This window comes from Triplophysa dalaica, chromosome 15 (assembly GCF_015846415.1).
Source record: "Triplophysa dalaica isolate WHDGS20190420 chromosome 15, ASM1584641v1, whole genome shotgun sequence".
Lineage (NCBI taxonomy): Eukaryota > Metazoa > Chordata > Actinopteri > Cypriniformes > Nemacheilidae > Triplophysa > Triplophysa dalaica.
Window position 1 is genome coordinate 4,106,495 of NC_079556.1, and position 19,839 is coordinate 4,126,333.

The 19,839-nt window shown below is 38.3% G+C and overlaps 1 protein-coding gene across 1 annotated transcript in view; it reads right to left on the reverse strand.

Annotated features, from left to right (window-relative positions):
• adck1 (aarF domain containing kinase 1) overlaps positions 1-19,839 on the reverse strand; it is a 90,559-nt gene that overhangs the window by 40,822 nt on the left and 29,898 nt on the right. Inside the window, exons 5-6 of the mRNA XM_056767998.1 lie at positions 1,993-2,151; positions 1,531-1,689 (exon numbers count right to left, since the gene is read on the reverse strand). Of these exons, the coding sequence (XP_056623976.1) occupies positions 1,531-1,689; positions 1,993-2,151 (318 nt within the window). The remainder of the gene's footprint in view (positions 1-1,530; positions 1,690-1,992; positions 2,152-19,839) is intronic.

Here is a 19,839-nt window from a genome sequence, read left to right on the forward strand (position 1 = left end):
CCGAAACCCAGAACCGGCTGTTGTCGCAACCTCCAGCTACACCCTTTCAGCCTACTAAATTTTCGCTGTTTATCACATGAACGTCAACGATAAAAAATCTCTCAGTTTGGCCATGTAAACAGAGTCATTTTTCAACAGCGCATCTGCCTCGCGGAACAGTCACGCGCTCTGAACCGCCTGCGACTCTGTCGTGGCGCCGCTGTATAATCACGCTTGTTTTACAGGGCGAGAGACTGCCGTAGAAAGCGGGGATTTATTCCTGACATGGCGGTTTGCGCTCCACTGTCAAACGTTTTGAAAGAGCTAATAGTCTAAACACAGGCAATTCTCATTACCCTGCAGGGCCAGCCGGGTCTCTTTGTTATTCATTAAAAATGAAAAGAGGACTTGTCGGGCAGCGTTTGGCAGTTGTTATGACAGATTATTTACCTAGAAAAGTCTTCTTGATGGAAGAAACATGTGGGTATGTTGTGGCGTTGAGTCTGGATGGTGTATATAATGTACAAGTGCTTTACCTGAGAAAACTTGTTTTCTATGCGTGTAAAATCAGATGATAGATTCTACAATTTTTTTATGGGATTTGTAGTAACCGTGTGCACTTCTACAGTTTCTTATACTTGAAAAAAGACATACACATCCTCAAATTAAAATAAAGTGCTTTTTGTTGTCATACACAAACAAACCAAAATTTTAGCAGTCTGGGATAGTTCTTGGTGAGCTTTAAAGATAACGTTTTTTTACATTTATTTAGCCTTATATCATTCAAAACCTGTGTCCTACTTTTTTTATTTGTGTTGAACACAAAAGAAGATATTTTGAGGAATCTCTCAATGGTTTTGTGTCCACACAATGGACATCAATGAGGGCCAATGTTGTTCGGTTACCAATCTCTTCTTTTGTGTTATGCAGAAGAAAGTCATACAGGTTTGGAATGTCATCACTTAAAGGAGTTGTTTGCCTTCAAAATGAAATTTCTGTCATCATTTACTCGCCCTCTTGTCATTTTAAACCTGTATGACTCTCTTTCTTCCACTTAACACAAAAGAAGATATTTTGAAGGATTTTGTTAACAGCCGCCAATTCACTCGCATTGGTTACAATATACATGTAAGTGAAAGGGGGTGATGCGCTGTTCTGTTACCAACATTTTTCAAAAGACCTACTTTTGTTTACTGCAGAAAAAGGAAAGCCATACAGGTTTGAAATGAAACGAGGGCGTGTAAATGATGACAGAATTGTAATTTTGAAGGTGAACTACTCCTTTGAGCTTTTAAATGGTTCTTAAAGCATAAGCTCAACTTTTCCTTTTGTCTTCACAAAAGTAAAGCGGCTTTGACACAACATAAAGCCGAGTAAAATTTGACAAAAGTGGGTCAACTAACCCTTTAACATGAATTTGACAGAATCTCAGCACTAAATAAAATACACAGTATTTGCTCCGGGGGATCTACTGTACGATACAGTGCTCTGCAGAATCTTGTCCTGAAGTTCAATAACATCCTCTCTCATGTCCACATCTCTTCCACGAACCTTCAAAAAGTCGAACTGCTTCAACATATCTGCTAGTTTCTCGGCATTCCGGCCCTCGTTGAGGAAGTCCAGCTCCAGAGGCATGTTCTTCTTCGCCTCCTCCACCAGCCACATGAAAGCAAAGTCTGGAAACAACCAATGGACAACCTGCACAAGGAACTGAAATATACAGATATACAAGACATTAAAACTCAGACCTCTAAACCATCAATTCCTCCAGGTGTAATAAAGCAATTATTCGTGATACAGATGAAATCGTGGCCGTGCGGACAAATGGATATTTACAATAAAACGAAATGAATAAAACTGTAGGTTGAATGATGGATTCTATTTTTATGCTCTAATGGGGGGTGAATAGGCCCTAAGATGTATTGAGCTACACATGGGCACGAGACAATGATAAAGCGTGTGAATTAGCCATCAGAAGCCGGGCATCGGCAACTCGGCTCCCCCGGTAATTACCTCCATCACGATGATGTCCTTGGAGCTTTGCTGCTGGACCTTGGGATGCTGCACCTTCACTGCAACGGTTCTACCGTCCTGAAGAACCGCTCTGTGGACCTGAGCGAGGGAGGCGGCCCCCTGGGGCTTCTCTTCAAACTGGATGAAAAGCTCACCGAGCTGTGGAGGAAGTTTTGTTTAAAGGTTAGGAAATGCATCAACGAACGTGAAATGCATCAGGTGCTTCTTAAAAGGGATAGTTCACCAAAAATTAAAATGACGTCGTAATTTACTCATCCTCATCATTTCAAACCTGTATGACTTACATACAAATGACATACATACAATGGAAGATACTGACATTTTTTACCAATATTCTTCGAAATATATTTTTTTGTGTTCTGCAGAAGAAAGAAAGTCATACATGTTTAAAATGACAAGAGGGTGATGACAGATTTAACTATCACTTGAAGTATACAAATATTCCTGTATCCAAAGTATCTTGCTGTACTGCACCCTGAAGGATCTCGCAGATTTATACTTATATATTTTTTATGATTTTCCATTGAGATGATGAATATTGGATAAAGATTTCTCAAAATCACTTTATATATATTGCACCCACAGAGAGAAATTTACAGCTGAGATATCTTATCGTTGTGTATGTATAAAGCATGTAAACTATTTATGCTGGTAACAAATCTAAAAGCAACAATCTATAAACACAAGTTGAGCATTTGAAAGTTGACAAAATGTTTAAACCCAAACTATTAGTAAATGTCCAATCATTTTTATTAATTTTATTGTATTTATTTTTCACTAAAACAGATTAAAGAGGCATTAAAATACAGTCCAAATATATCTCTTTAGAACAATTTTTGCCAAAGAAAATTCTGTGGCAGTCATTTATTGTACCTGAGCATATTCTCTACACAAAAGACGATATTCAGCAAGGAAAAAATCATTTAATTGCCAGTTCAGTTCTAACAGCAGGAGAGATGATGTTGAGCATGGTGTAAGCAGGGCATGTTGTAAACGCGGCTGGTGAAAAATAGCATGACTGATCCGTATGCCACTTTTTGCCTGCCATGCCAACTGCAATGAATATTCAAGACTGAAACAACAGGGGCAGTGGAAAGGGATGCCACGAGGAAGTGACAAATCTTTCGTTTTGTGTGTGCACAAGTGGAGTAAACCATAAATAAATAACTCAAAAGGAATATCAAGCTGTTCTGCTCCACTATGGCATATTGCCAAAGTGTTTCAATGTTCCTGGAGAGACTAACAGGAAAAATTGTGCGTTTGAAGGAAAGCAAAAGTGGACAATTCAACCTTGAGTGCTGAGAAATCAAAGCTTTTTACGACATTAACGTCACCTGGTAACCAAACTCAATGAAAATGGTGGAAGTGGTGGATGAAGGTCAGCTCAATTCAACCATGGAACCATCAAGTGATACCAAAATAATATGTTTTATATTTTTTACTATATTATTTAGGTATAGTATAGTTACTTCCCTAAACAACTTTTTAGGCATGCACCCCAAACCAACCTGTATACCATCTACAAGTAAGGCATGTTCCAATTTGTATTTGCAGTACATTGCTGTGAGGAGTTCAACAAAAATGTTAATTCTTTACTGAAGTAGGTATTGCCAAAATTACGATTCATTATTTATATGACTTCTAAGTTCTAAACACTTTGGATGACTTCCAAACACCGAACACTAATGTTCTCATTTACTGTATGTAAAAGTTTAGTCTCAAGCTGAGTTGGGAAATACATTTTCAAACTTCTTACTTTGAATAAATGTACCTTCATACCTTCTACTTCAATACATTTGATAAATACATACCAATTTTTTACATTTAATACTTAAGTATACTTTAAAATGTTACTCAAAATTTCTGCCTGAGTTAAAAAAAAAATTTTTAGGTAATGTAATGTAAAACACGTCAAAAAGAACATTTCTGAAAGTAGAGAAGTAAAAATTATAACACATGCTTCATAATATATTGCTTTTTAGATTTTTTTTCAAAAAGTACAGATACGAGAAAAATGTTCTTGAGTAAAGTACTTCCCATATCTGGTCTCAAATTTATTTGTCAAACGCTTTCATCCAAAGCAACTTATATTGCATTATCCCATACATTTATACATAGCTATGTGCAATCCCCTGGGATCAAACCCACAACGTTGCTTGTTAACGCAATGCTCCTATAACTGAGCTACAGGAAAGCTTTTTATTTACAGTTGGATGCTTGTAGTCTAGACATGTCCAGATTAAGTCAATTTACTAGATTTTGAGACACAGCCAAATACCAGCAATAAAAACAAATACGAATAAATGCTTAAAAGCCTAAAGGTTAATATATAGCTATGATAAATAAAAAAAACACAGCCTTGTGCCTTCAAAACCTGTAGTTTCCAACAGCGTTCCATTCTTATTATCACGCTGCAAACCTGTCACCATCTCTGCAGGGAAAGTTTGTCTTCATTATCAATTATGAGAATGAACTTTAACTGCTTGACTGCTCATCCACAGTTTCGCTTATGAACACCAGACCATTCATCCATACAGAACCCATTCATCTCATCTGGAGACGGCCGAAATCTAGCTTCCTAACAATGACAAGCAAGTAATGTTACTGTCAGAAACAGGAGGTCCCATTATGTATGTATATCCGAACGTGTGTTAAATAGAAATCTGGAATCTATAGAGACAAGGTGAAGGTTCTTGAGGGTACACAATACACCTATCTATTGCAAAAATGGCACTTCACCCTTTAGAGATAGGGTTCAAGTCTTCAATGATATCGCTCTTCGTTTTCTAGATTCAGTTTCTCAGGTCTAAAAACAGAGTTACCAGCTCTGAAGTGTCCAATGAGTCATTTGTTGGATTTTATCGGTGTGAAGGCTGGACTTCTGCCATCTGAGTGGCACGGGGTCGACCAGCGGAACCACCGACGACAGAGGCTTGATGCCAGCTTTTGCTATCTCACGTGAACTGCCATTGAGAAACAGACATTTCTCACCTTATGCATCCACCCAGAAAATTCACCTGTAAGCGGCGGGCCGTGGTCCAGCCTGCCGATGTCTGGAACACGCTGAGGGAAACAGGTATGTCACAGACCGCGCCGTAGAACAGGGATGGGGTTCTGTAAACATCGCATGCACAGATCTGCTTCGCTGAATGTCACACTGTTTTAGTCGGTGACAACTGGATAAAAATAGAGCTGCTTGGTGATATGATGCTGGTATACAGGTCTGGCCAGAGTTTCTCAACTAAACTATAAATAAAGTGTATAAATAAATATATCTCACCACATGCATGTCTATACCTTTAGGAATCGCCCTGTAAGACAATATCATTCTTAAAATGCAGCTTATTGTTATTAATACAATATAGACAGTGTTTTAGTATTTGGCAGTCTGACGCAGTAGTCTTGGCCCGCAAACAATTACACAGTGGTATTTAAATAAAATTGTCGCAAACAATATTCTATGTCCATTAGATTATACACTACATTTTGCACTATCAACTGACCATTAGGCAGTAGGTGGACAGGACTGCCGTCATCTGTCCACACTCAACACGGTGATTTTACAACAGAGATGGACTCAGTCTCTGACATACACGGGCATCTTGTCCGATTAGGCTAATGTTAAGCTTGCTGCTCACAGGGACCTTCTAGCACACCTGAGGCAACTTCCAACAAGACCAACACTTGCCAACGTGCGGGTTACACAACTGTGTTACTGCAAAACCTGTCATTACACTGTTGACATGCAGATATTAACAATATATAGACTTTTTGAAACAAATGGTCAAAATGTTTTAAGTGTTCTCAATATATGCACAAATGTCTAAATTGGGTTGAGCCAGCGGATGTTACATGGCTATCTATTTTAATTGGTCAGCAGTAATTTTTTAAGGTTCCTGATAAAAACAGCCAAAAAATATTTTACAGAATCATCTTGACTGGTGTGGTTTCAAACTTACAACACGTTAAATATAAATGCTTAATTATTCATATATATGAGATAAAATATCGCCGGGTGACCAGGGGTCGAATCCCGGGTCACGGTCCTTTCCCCGACCCCCCCCTCTGTCATCCGCTTCGCTTCCTGTCCTCTACAAAATCACTGTCTGTTCAAAAAAGGCAAAACGCCAAAAAAAATCTTTAAAAAAAATGAATAAACCAAACAGCATGTTGCATGTTATTCTTATGTCAAAGCTGTGTGACTTTATTTTTCAACAGAACACAAGAAATGTAAGAAACCGAAAAACATTCGCCCCTATTGACTTTCATTGTACGGACACAAACCGAGACATTTCTCAAAATATATTTATTTGTGTTCCATAAAACAAAGTCATATACACGAATAAAGAAATAGACTGCGGTTTATTCTTATAACAACGGTCTTGCTAAGTTACACCTACCCTGCAACATAAAAGCTTCTCTGTCTGGTATGTGGGAAGGTATCTAGCAATATTTCTATCACTTTATGGTGTAACAGCTAGCAAGAAGCAGTACCACAAGCTCCATGCTTGTCATATTTCTCTCATCTGTCAATCAAGCCAAAAGGGGGTCGGGCTTAGATAAGCTCCTCCCACCCAAGCTCCATTCTTTCCTCAGTGGGACAAGAATAATGGACGCAATTAGCAACAGCGGAGGTCAAGGAGGAATCCCTAGGGACGTGTTGTCATTAGACTATAGCCTTTCTCTTGTCACACGCAATATGTTCACCCCACCACAATGCCATACTACAACAAAGTTCCCTACCGTCTCACTCAGACCTCACAGGGAAATAATTCCCTCCACGGCTGCGTTTCAATTCTGTTGTCAACCACTGAGGACACTTTCACACGCAAAAGCACGGGTCTGGCATTTGCACTTTTGTCCCATTCTGCTTTGTTGCCCCTTCTTGTTTTTTGTCATTTTGTTTTCGCTAGAACGTTCCACGCGGCTGACCCGGTTTGTCCTTTCTGAAATGATCAGATAATCAGAGTTTTGTCTCTTTTTTCGTCTTGGCTTATCTAAAGCCACAGATGACTGGGAGCGCAGATCAGCCGGCGCCTGCGATGGCCTGATAGCGCAGCGCGACCTCTGACCTCCCGCCGAGCAGCTGGAGCCATTATTGTGTCTCACTGTAATCACAGTCACCCGGGACCACCGCAGAGGGGGACATAGACACACAACTGATGCCTGTGTGAGCGGCCCTTAGGAACATATAAAGCATCATGCTGATCACAGAATGAGGAAAAGCCACATGATTTTCTTATCACTGCATGATTTTTAACAACTTTAATAAAGGACAACATTAAACAAATACAGTTACATTTTACATATATATATATATATATATATACATATATATATATATATATATATACACATATTTAATTAATAAATATCTTTATCACTGTTTTTGTATATATATATATATTGGTAGTTGACAAACAAATGTATACACGTGTGCAATGGTTTGATACAAGAGATTTATCTTCATTATTATTTTATATTATTAAATCAATATTAATAATTGAAATGTATATGTTATTGCCAGTTTGTTTTCACATTTTTTGCTACGTCAGAACGACAAGTGTACGGCTTATTTGTCAACTGACTATACTGTAAATAGTATAAACAGCACTTCATAACGTTGATATAATATGTATCTAATTGAATTTTTATATTTTAACACATAGTATAAACAGTACTTTAAATATATATATATATATAATGTTGATATAATACTAAATTGATTAGAAGTATTACAAAAACAATTATTGATAATTACTAATAATATATGGGATTGAGGTAAATCCTTAACCTGTTTAATCTCAAAGTTATGGTTATTTTAGCCAACAGTATCAGTACCGGTACAAGTTTCTAGTTTTTTACTCAAAGTATAGCTTTGATTAACTACTCACCGATCCCGCTAAAACTAATAGCACAACGAAAGAGATCAGTCAGCTACAGATGTGAGAAAAACTTTACGAAATCCTTAGAATTAAGTGGATTTCTGCATGAATACTTGCTAAAGCATCAGCCACTCCTCTAAATCATAATAATAAATAAATGTGTGTTTTCGAAACTGTAAACGCTTCATCTTATTTCATTACAAATATTATCAGGCGACAGACACATACTGACAACGTGCACTGCATCAAGTAAAGAGAAGACTGTTAACTGCATAATACCACAGAACTGTCTTATATTATACATTAACATTTTTATAGACAAGTAAGTCTTCCTATTATTCCTCAAATAAATATTTTCATTGTGAGGCATATGTCCTGAGAATGGCAATCTAAAATGTTCAGCATCTAAATATAATAACAACAGCTGAGTTGCTGTTTGAATGAAAACCAGATTATTTTTCCAAACTTTTTAATTCAACAATGAAAAGGATGAAACCTAAAACATTATTGATGGAAGTGAAAAAACTTTGAAGAGTAGCTCTCCATCCATTTTTCTAACATAGTGCTCAAAATAAATTCAATTTATCCATCAGTATACAGTATTTCTAAGATTTGTATAAATGATTATTGTTATAGCATCCTTTTTGGGAATCTGCAAACTCTTTCAAGGGTCCTTTTCCCCTTATGACTTAAAGAATAAATATCAGATTCTCACGGCACACCATCCCATGTGCCCTTTTAAGTCAAATATAGCCTCTTGCATTTCATACTCAAGTGACTGACACTTCAGCTTAACATGTCCCTGTCCAGGAATCAATTAACTTATTAACCTCACCACTTTATCTATTAAGTAACAGAGAAAAGTGTTGAACAAGATGCACTCGAAATCAAAGTCAACTCGACACAGGACTGATTTTGTGCACACTGTGGGGTGTTTATGAAAAAAATTGTGTCGCCTTCCTTCCCTACCCTATGAACTGCAAACAAAGACCGACATACCACTCAAAATCTCTGCCCCCTATCACCGGCAATTGTGAAATTATAAGGAAAGCAACAAAGGCAAAGAAGCTCTCACCCATGCCGAGCGCTGCTGGAGACGGGACGGCTGGAAACGTGTGTGTCATTCACTGTTGTGAAATCCCAGAATGTTCCCAGGATGGATGACCCCAAAGAAAAAGCTGAATTTGTTGGTCTGTAATCCTGGGAACATTCAACTCTCTGTTAGCCAGAGAAATGCAAATTTTTGTATTTTTCTAGTATATTTCTAACATCTATATAGTTTCTAGTACATCTAAACAATATGGCGCGAATACGTGATTTTCTGAGCCATTGGTGTGTTATAAGTTGCCCATGCATGTAGTAGACATGTAAAATGGCAAAAATTAAAGTGCCGGAACAAAAGATGCATTCTATCTAAAAGCAAATTCTCATCCAGACCCCCACAAATATACGTCAGTTCGTGGTATGATTTCACAAATATCACAAATGTATATACAAGTAAGGTGGGCGTACCTGTCAGTACAATTGCTGTGGAACCTGATGTCCCAAATATGGTATGAAGCGTTACATTTCCATCACACGCTTGCATACCCAACCAATCACTACGCACTGGTTTTTCAGTCAAGGCAAAGAGTAGATACAAACATGCACGATATGTGGAAAATACAGGAATTTTGAACCTTAAATATACACTGCATTACATCTAAAACAAACAAAAATATTAATTTTAGCCGTGTCATATGACCCCTTTAATCTTTTTCTCATAATGGGTCTAAGGGTTTGGTGAAGAACATCTTCAAGTGCCTCTTCCGAGAGGTTTTTCCCTGGGGGGTCAAATTAAACCATATATGCAGTTAAACAAAAAGACGATAACTGATCATGACTCGAACCGCCTCTGCTTCTCATAGATCCCATTTAGGTAGTTGTGCAGTAGCTACTCACAAAAAAAAACATCTTGAAATTAAGCTCGTGCCAAAAGTCTTATGACTCTTCTGAAAGGAACTCGTTTCAATTTCTCTGACTAAAACACAGCACATTGTGACTGATCGCAAAGAACAAGAGTGCCAATTTGGCAAACCCCAACACACTCCGAAGACTCCCTAACGAAAGGTGTAACTCATTTTATGCCTAATTGCTAGATGCCGTCATGCAAGCGTGTAAATCTCTTTGTGGGCTGGGACACCTCTCGTAACGCTTGACAGGTCTCTCATTCACACGCCGTTGCCGCAGGCCCTCGGGGACTCACGTACCCACTCTGGGGCAAGTGCCACTCCCCAAGGGGTCCCTACAGTTTGTACATATATTAACATATATCATAACAATATAAACACTTGAAACGTCTCGGTAAAATCTGGCGATAGGACGATAAGGTTGCAAACGATTAAAACATTTAAGCATGTCTTAAAGAATAAGAAATCCCAAATTGATTAAAAAATAAGTCTGTATGGGGAGTGAAAATCAGGCTAAGGATTCATAAAACAATTGGGAGGGCAGTGCATTTCAGTAGCCTGAGGGGCCATTGTGATGTACGCTGACATTTTTACAAGCAGCGTTTAACGAAGCAAATGTTTTGTCTGGGAAGTTTGAACGGCAAATTAACTTGGATCTCTTGGCCTGGGGCAAAGGGCTAATTTGATTCAGTGTAGAAGCGGGATTGTTTGGGCCACAATTTATTTTGCTACTGTGGAGGAATCGCACTAGCAGGCTGTTGTTGGGGATTATGGATACTTTTATTGACAGCATCATGGCAAAATGTACAATTCAGCAAGAATCTACTATTTCAAGTTGTATATGAAAGTCAAGCACATCTGGATCTGATGCACTCTTCAATAAGTTCAACAGAAGGAAAACAGGTGCAGAAGTCTTAAACCCTAAAGTTGTTCCAAATCTATATACATTTTCTTTGTTCTTTGTTTGATGAACACAGAGAACGATATTTGGACGAATGCTTGTAACCAAACAGTTCTTGGCCACCATTGACTACTTTACAGAAAAAATATATCTAAATAATATTTAAAATAATGCAAGAAAACATACAGTTCTGGGGCACTTTTGACTACCATTGAAATTTTCCTTACTTCGGTTTTTCCTACAGAAACAGTTTTCAAACATGCAATTTTTTTGTTTTTTTAAGTTTTTTATGTGCATTCCAAGTTATTTCAATCAAACTGCAGTTGGGTTGAGTACTAAAACTAACAGCTAATTAAAACAATAAAAAAAATGGTGGAGTTCATTTTTAAGTTCAGTTTTCTGTTTTAGTACAGTAAATGCACTATTTAAATATAAACTAGTAGGGTATCACTGAGCTCCTGTCGATGATGCTCATCTCTTGGAATCATGAACTTGAGTAGCTTGGACTTGGTCTTCACAGCACACCTATCAGAGTACAAGATCATTAAAGCAACTATTACCAAAAAGCAATTCAGCAAATGTGGGAACCCAAGACTACCAAACACATTTTTCCATCTTGCCACTCACAACAAAATGTGTTTTCTCACATCCACGAAGAGAAAAGAAATCAACAAGCCGCCATCCATGGACAATAGTTATGTATACGGTGTACACACACACACAAAGAAAACAAAACTTCAAGCATTCAAGTCAGAAATACAAGACACATTATTTCTCAATTTAACCAACTTGTTTTCTTGACCCAAACCAATACTTTTTGAGAAAAACACTACAAAAAACCTCTATTCAAATATCATAACAATAGCCCATATAACATATCCTGCTAAAATAAACAATAGAAACCCAATAGAAACCAACACAGAAATTCAAACGGTTGCCTTTAAAATACAATTATGAAGCATACCATTATCTTTTCCTATTTCTTTTTGGATTTTTTTTAACATCAAACCAATAGAATCCATCACATACCAGTAGACACCATTGTAGTTTCCATTAAATCCAATAATATTCCCATTATATCTATTAAATCTATTACATTTTCTTTTGTGTTTTGGGAAAGGTTCTATGGTGTGAGAAACTTTTTTTCAATTTTATGATGTTGCAAGTCCATTTTGGAGCTTGAGAGACCCTGTTCATAATAAATTATTGTTCAATAGCTTAAAGGTCATAATGATGACAGAACGTCTTTGTTTTGGGTGAACTGTCCCTTTGAAAGAACAGATGTGTAAAGCATTTAACAGTATGGCATGGCGGCCTCATTTACAATTCAAAGGGTTTCAATATAGCCATGTGTTCGGGAGGATGTTTCTCAGCTGTAAAGCTGCCTGCTCCGGTGTTGTTTGCAGTCATTTTGAAGACGGCTGGCAGTAGTAATGAAAAGGTTTCTTACACAATTGCATATGAGGGAATGTATAATCAGGGGCAACAGAGTCTTTGTGATGATGTGCTCCATACCGCTGCCGTCGCTGACGTTATAATGACTGTGGCGAGCTCACACTTCCTCTGCGTCCCTGAAGTGTAATTAAAACATGTTGTCATCATTTTTGCATCCTTAAGAGCCAAACACTGACACCCCTACAGCGGAAGCTGGTCTGTAACTAGTCTAATCTGTTTAAAAATCTGTTTAGCACCGAGTAATGCTGCATGTTGGTAGTAACGCATGATCAATTTTATACTCATTTTGTAAGATGACGGTTTGCCTGCTACCTAATACCTCTTAAAGGGATAGTTCACCCAAAAATGATTGAAACAAATATTTTATCGTTTACTCACTCTCATGTCATTTTAAACATGTATGACTTACTTCTGCAGAACACTAAAATACGATTTTATGAAGAATGTTGGTAACAAACAACATTTGCACCCATTGACTTACATTGTACGGATAGGAAACCACTGAAATGTCTTCTTTTGTGATAAAAACAAAAAGCGCACCGAATAGATATGCAGCACTTGAAAGAAAAACCAAGCTAAACTTTATAGCAACACTTTATATTCTGTTGGACATTTAAACTTCCCTCACAGGGGACAACAAATCTCCATCGATGGAGTCGGTGTTGAGAGATTATGGGGCTGTGAAAAGGAAATATGGTCCACTTATCTTTCCTGGTTCTTTACAGAAATATAATAAAAATTGCATGCGGGGGAACTAAAGCGGAGTGTAGCATTGGACTAACACGGCATGCAACTACGACAACGGAAAGTCTGTTAACTACCTATAAGTGCTTCTTTACACTCGTCTTGAATGGCCATGTAATGTAATGTACTTAAAATAGGTTTTAAATGTCATACAGGGAACATGCAAAGATCACATATCAGCATGCAACAAGTGAAATAGCCATCGATATAGCATGATAAAGTGCTGTAATTAGCCGTCACTTGTGCGGTTAAGTGCGCATCATCTTTTCAATCTACTTCAGATATGAATGCAGTGCCAGTATATCCGCCTCCCCCGAGAAGTGGATCAGAGTGAAAATTCAGAGTATTTCAGGAGGCAGAGCCCTTTAGAGGGGAAATGAGAAGATGCCTTTGACCCGAACACAAAAAGCAGAGAAACGACAGGCGAGCTATAGAATGCTGTTATTGTTTAGGGTGTTAATTACAGTGAGAGATGCTGTAAAACAAGACCGGGCTCTGTGAATAGGGAAGCAGGCACAGCTGGGACACTTCTAATCAGAGGCAGTCGAGCTAAAAAAGAGATAAGTGCTTTACAGATTAAATATTATCTTTTCACAGCACTAAATAAATCACGTTCTCTTGGAGCTCCTTTTCACTCAGAGACGCAAGTCGCACATCGCTGACCTTTTTTCACATCACCTTCCTTCCGCTTTGCGTTTCTTGATGTGAACTTAAAATCATCAGGGGGGAACTGTTTCGATTTGACATGACTTTGACAGTTATAACAAACTTTGTTTAAAACTCATCCTGTGCACAAAGGTTACGGGTTCAATTCCGAAGAAACACACATACTGACACATAAAAAAGGATTTACATTGAAAGCACGCTGTGTCGCTTTGTATAAAAGCGACGCTCAAATGCATCAAAGGATGTGTTTAACATAAATTGTGATCTATTCGTGCAGCCCAGTATATCAGCATATCATAAAAAATATATCTTAAATAAAAATAAATACAATTCTTTAAAAATGCTTTGAAACAGTGCAACATTGTAAACTGGGTATATAAATAAACTAAATCAAATGCCCTTGCAGGCTTTTCCGTTTCATTCTGTTTTACAAAATGTATGGCGACTGTCGTGATTTTCAATGAGGTACCAGGTGCAGACAGCGATGAACAGAAAACAAAAGACCCACGATGGGGGAACAAACGAGAACTATGTTTTAAAACACATAAAACAAACCAAAACCTCCCACTAGGGGGACAAAACAGAAGAACAAGGTAACTGACTGAACTATATGAAACTAAGACAGGACTAACACTAAATACATACTTGACCAGACGAGAGCAATAAACTTGGCAACTCACGATGGCGTGAGACATGAAGCAATACAAAACGAACCAGCACAAGACAAGAGACACGAGGTCAATATATAGGGAGAAAAACAGGTGCGGGGAATGAACTAATTAACAAGTATTAACGAGACGAAAGTGCGGGAACAGAGACGAGACCTGGAGAGAGAGTATGGCGACCAAAAGATCCAAAACTCTCTCTCTCCACGTGAAACAAGGGATCCTGCTGACATGATGACATGATGAGGCAGAATCACGACAGGCGACAGTCAAAAAATGCTTTAACGATAACAAACTTCAAAATTCAACTTATCCGTGGTTTATATCAACGAATGTCTTAATCGCTTTGGTGCGGGAACTATACGGCCATTGAGGCTAATGCAAAGGAAACAGTAATGGGAGGCAACTTTCAACAGTCGACTGGTTTGGCATCAGAAGAGTGTTACAAGAAAGACATGCAATCACTTTCAGCGGTGTTATGGTCCTATTCAGAGCAGAGCCAGTGCGCTGGGTGGATGAATGGCTTGCTAATGGAGCAGATATTCATGCTGAGGAGATAGAGAGATACCGTTCTGCTGCAGGGCGTATGGAAGAAAAACTCTGTCGAGTGAGATAATGCAGTGTTTATGGTAATATTTTAATCTCTTATCATGCTAGAGGAGAAACCCAGAGGGTATTTATCAGCTTTTGAACTAACGCACCACTGCTTTATTCATTTTTATCACCCTCAAAAAAAAAACTATTTTTCCATCTTTGTGGTGTGCTATCAAACCAACAAGAGTTTCTTTTTCCATATCTTTCATGGGATGGATGCCGTATTGTATCATTTATATTTTTTAAATGACAGCCTATAAAAAGTTTGGTAAATGCAAAAAAGAGTTGGAAAATATAACTAGGAACTGGAAATATAACTTTGGTATATCACATTACTGAAAGTCTGACTGAGTTGTTTTACTGTTTGTTTTCACAGACAATAAAGAAATGTCTCGGAAAAGCATGTTTGAGAGTGTGGTGTAGCGCAGAACAGAGCAGATCACTGGACCTTCCCTTCAGACCTCAGTGGACAGATTGTCGAGTCATTTCTACGGCACGCTCCAGATTCACACCGTAGGACCACATATGCCATCACAAATGCTACACTTCCGTTTCTTTTCTCATGTTTTATGACTGGTAAACATTTTCCTGCAGCTTCCAAGTAAACTTGGCTGCTCACTTTATAATGCAATAACACATCTGTGTGCTGCATTGATTGGGTGTGACATTTTTTATTTTACTACACAAATGAAATACGCAATTGCATAAAAAGTGTGCAAACCATTTCCAGCTAAACTAAATATAAATTTTCACCATTTCAGACATCTGTGGACTGTCCTTGTCACGCTCTATAGATGAGGTCTATGGGTTTCTAAATAAAAATAGCATTTCATTATGGTGCTTTGCTTTTCCTTATTTTGGGAGAAGCGTGAGAGCAAAGTTCTGGTGCAAAAGGGTTGGCATACATGATAGTAAGTAACATGTGACTGTGGGGAACAGCCCATATGGTTACAGGAAGCACGGGGACAGCCTGCGCTCTGCAAGGGTGGTAACCACTGAAGCAGAGAGGGCTGAGTCTGTATATCTACAAGATCCAAAGCATCACCAACGCCAAAGATCTCCAACCTCCCACATGCTCCTTTACTACCATACTTCAATGCCAAAAAAGCCCACATGCTCTTATTTCAGGTCCTCGTGCTAAGTATAACTGATATTCCAATGTGGTTCCGCATCCTGTGTGCCTACATGGGGTGTTCTAAAGCATCCGTGCTTATGGATAAAACATTTAGAAAATGAGCTGGTTATAAAAGGAAACCAGGACCAAAGATGAAAGTTATTTAAATATCTAATGTCATTATTATCAAGTTCAGAAAGTCTAATAAATCCAACAGATCTGATTAATCTGTGTACAAATATATGTAATAGACGATATATGCTGTATTATAAATAGAATTATATCAACCTATGAACTCTTGAATTGAATGTTCTATTGGATGGATGATTGATGGATAGATGGAAAGGAAGGAAGGAAGGAAGGAAGGAAAGAAAGAATGAAAGGAGGGAAGAAAGAAGATAAAGAAAAGAAGGAGGGAAGAAAGAAGATAAAGAAAAGAAGGAGGGACGGAAGCATGAAAGAAAGAAAGACCTGAAGAAAGGAAGAAAGAAAGAAAGAAAGAAAGAAAGGAAGGCAGGCAGGAAAGAAAGAGCGAAGAAAGAAAGAAAGAAAGAAAGAGCGAAGAAAGAAAGAAAGAAAGAAAGAAAGAGCGAAAGAAAGAATGAAAGAAAAAAGGAAGTGAAAAAGGAAGGAACGAAAGAAAGAAAGAGCGAAAGAAGGAAGGATGGAAGGAGGAAGGAAGGGAAGAAAGAAAAAGTAATAAAGGAAAAGAAAGGAGGGAAGAATGAAGATAAGAAAGAATCTTCTTTCTAAAGAAAGAAGGAGAAAAGGAAGCATTAAAAAAAGGAAGGAAAGAAAGAAAGAGCGAAAGAAAGAATGAAAGAAGAAAGGAAGAAAGAAAGATGAATGGAAGTGAAAAAGGAAGGAACGAAAGAAAGAAAGAGCGAAAGAAGGAAGGATGGAAGGAGGAAGGAAGGAAAAAAGGAAGGAAGAAAGGAAAGAAGCATGAAAAAAGGAAGGAAAGAAGGAATGAAAGAAAGGGTGTTTAAGTCCCAGATGCAGACCCAGCAGGTATTTTTCGTTGTCGTCCTCCTGCAGCCTGTGCGTCTGTGCTGGCAGGATGAAAACTGTGGGCTGCTGAAACACACCCCGTATGAGGCCGCACATCCAGCACATCATTAGAGGAAATGATGCACATTTACATGCTTGACTGGCCGTTGTGTCATTGAGAATGAGGCAGCGGCGGTGGCTCTTTCCAAAGGATCCGCCTCCTTTCCACTGCACTGATTCCCCTGCATGATCGAGCACATGCACTCACAGACCGCTGCTAGCCTGGGACTTGCCTGCCATCTGTTGTTTAATGGTCTACTGTAATGGATCCCTGCCCCATGAGCTCAGTCTTCTCTCTAAGGGATGTCGGAACACCTACGAGCCAAAGAGCTCACGTTGCGGTTAGATAATCCAAATGAGGAAACAGAAAGGCCGCATCAGACTAAACTGAGAGGATTCCCTGTGCATCAGAATTATCTCTCCTGGTCTACACTGTCTGATGCAACACAACACAGAAGTCCTGGTTTTCACTATTTAAACTTCTGTTTACAGAAAATATCATATAAAAAAAACGGGCAAAATCCAATCCATTAAAAAAACGTTCTTTACAACTTCCAAATTAACCAAAATACTTCCAAAAACAAACTATGTGTCTTCGCCATTTCAGAAAACGACCTTTTAACACCAAGCTCATAAAAGTTTGCAAAGAATATTAGGCAAGAAGGACAAAAAAAATGGGAAAGCAATGCTGGGATTTATTTATACCGGGTTGACAGAGAGGTTAAGAACTTCATTTCTTACCTCAGATGGCACGATTGCTCAGCTGAGAGGGGATTTGACAAGAGGCTACGTGTCGATTAGAGATTATATTGCATGCTACAGAAAAGTGATGATGAGAGCGAACATTGACACAAAATACAATATTGTGGAATGATCTTATCACTGGACTCGACATGAACTGTGAAAGCGACAGTTAAGGCTAATTCGTATCAATGACAGCCCAGATTACGTAAGTAAATGACGATGGCTTGGTGGAGGATGTAACTGTGGCTGAGTGGGTTTGGATGATAACAAATTTACCTCGCCTACTTTGTACAGCGCACTGTCTTACTAAAGGTTAATTGAGTCTCTTTTGTTATCGGGAAGGAAGGGCCATTCTCGGGTTAACCTCCTAATGGCAGCTCTCTGTTAGACCTCATCCGAAGCCTGACCACGCAAGACTTGCTATTTAAATGTGCAGAGGTGTTGCCGTGTATGTAGATGCCTCTGTGGATGTGGAGGAAAGCTAATTTAAGCATGTATGCATGTAAAAAGTGAGCTTTAAGACTTTATTAATTGACCAAAAAGTAAAAAGAGTCCGAGCCATTAAAACAAACTATAAGATTGTTCCTAAGTTAAATTAAAGGAATATCGTAAGGCTCATGATTAAGCGTTTTTGCTCAAATGCTTCTGTGTGCACTTTTACCCTCACAGTGGCCTTGGGAGTAGGTAGTGATGACTACCAATTAGATGATTTTTTCAACCAAACGTGATAATTACTTTTGAAGAAAAAAAATATTGGTAAAACCGAAATGTTAAGTATACCTTGCCCTTTTTCAGTCCTACTAGCACAAAACTCTCTGGGCAGGTAGTTCACAACATTCCTCAAGGTTTTAGAAAGCAGGTCTTGGTTATGTGCAGAGAGCAGCTATATAATTTATTTAAAAGGGCTTTTAAAGTCGACATGAAACAACATTTACAAATCGTTTTTGCTAGTGAAACAGGGTAAACTGAGAAATATCAGGTTCTAAAAAGTGGGCACGACAAACCACGACTAAAAAATAAGGGATCGGTGACTTCAGCTGGAAAATAAGTTTTAGAGCAAGTTAAACATTTTTTTTAGACCAATCAAATCATTTACAGAACAATAGTGTCCTTCCTATTAATAGCAAGTATGTTAATAGATGGCTGTAATAAAGATATAAATAAAGGTATCTCATAAATATCAAAAAATTGTGGTATGAAAATTCACGGTAAAAACAATACAATTTTTTTTTGTGTTTGATCAAATAAATATTAATTAACAATATATCACTCGCATTTTATTTCACACAAAGAAAAGCGGAACATCGGGAAATTTATATTTCTAGCATTTTTGTATCATATATATATTTTTTACCATTTTTTATATATAACTGAATACTGAAATAAGTACAAAAATATAAACATACAAATTCAATTTGAGGGCAAAACGACAAGCTCAGCTCCTGCCTACTAAACTCTGGGTGCATAAAGCAGAGGTCTGACTCTATTAACTGGAAATAATCTCATGAAATAACATTTCAGCCACTCGCCCGCGTACGAAAGAGTGAATTAAAAAGAAAGCAAGCTGAGAGGAAACCAAGACCACTGTCTTTCTTCCTCCACACCTTTATGATATCAATAATTCCTTATCTAAATGGATCCAGAGCTGCCTTTAACGGCTTTTTGATTTTGTGTGAGACCATGCCAGGACTCATAAATAAATGTGAGAAGCGGGGAGTTTACCTCACAGAGAAGAAGACTCTCACTAAAAGCCCTGGCAAGCGACTCTACCCCCCGTGCCGCGCCCATTGGGCGCTGCCAACCGGTTGTTACACGGCACATGGCAAGCCTCAGCTCAACGAAGCAACGTTCATTAAAATCAATTGCGCGAACCTGACACGAGCGTGCTGAGACGCATTATTCTTACACTACATTAGGAGCCTGTGCCTCACCTAATCTAAAATCCCACACGCGCACACACAGACGATAATGCAGTGAATAATAGACAAAAGCGGAGAGCTGGAGAATCGGGGGACTTTTATTGTGACACAGACACAGACGGATTATTCTCCCACCGCAC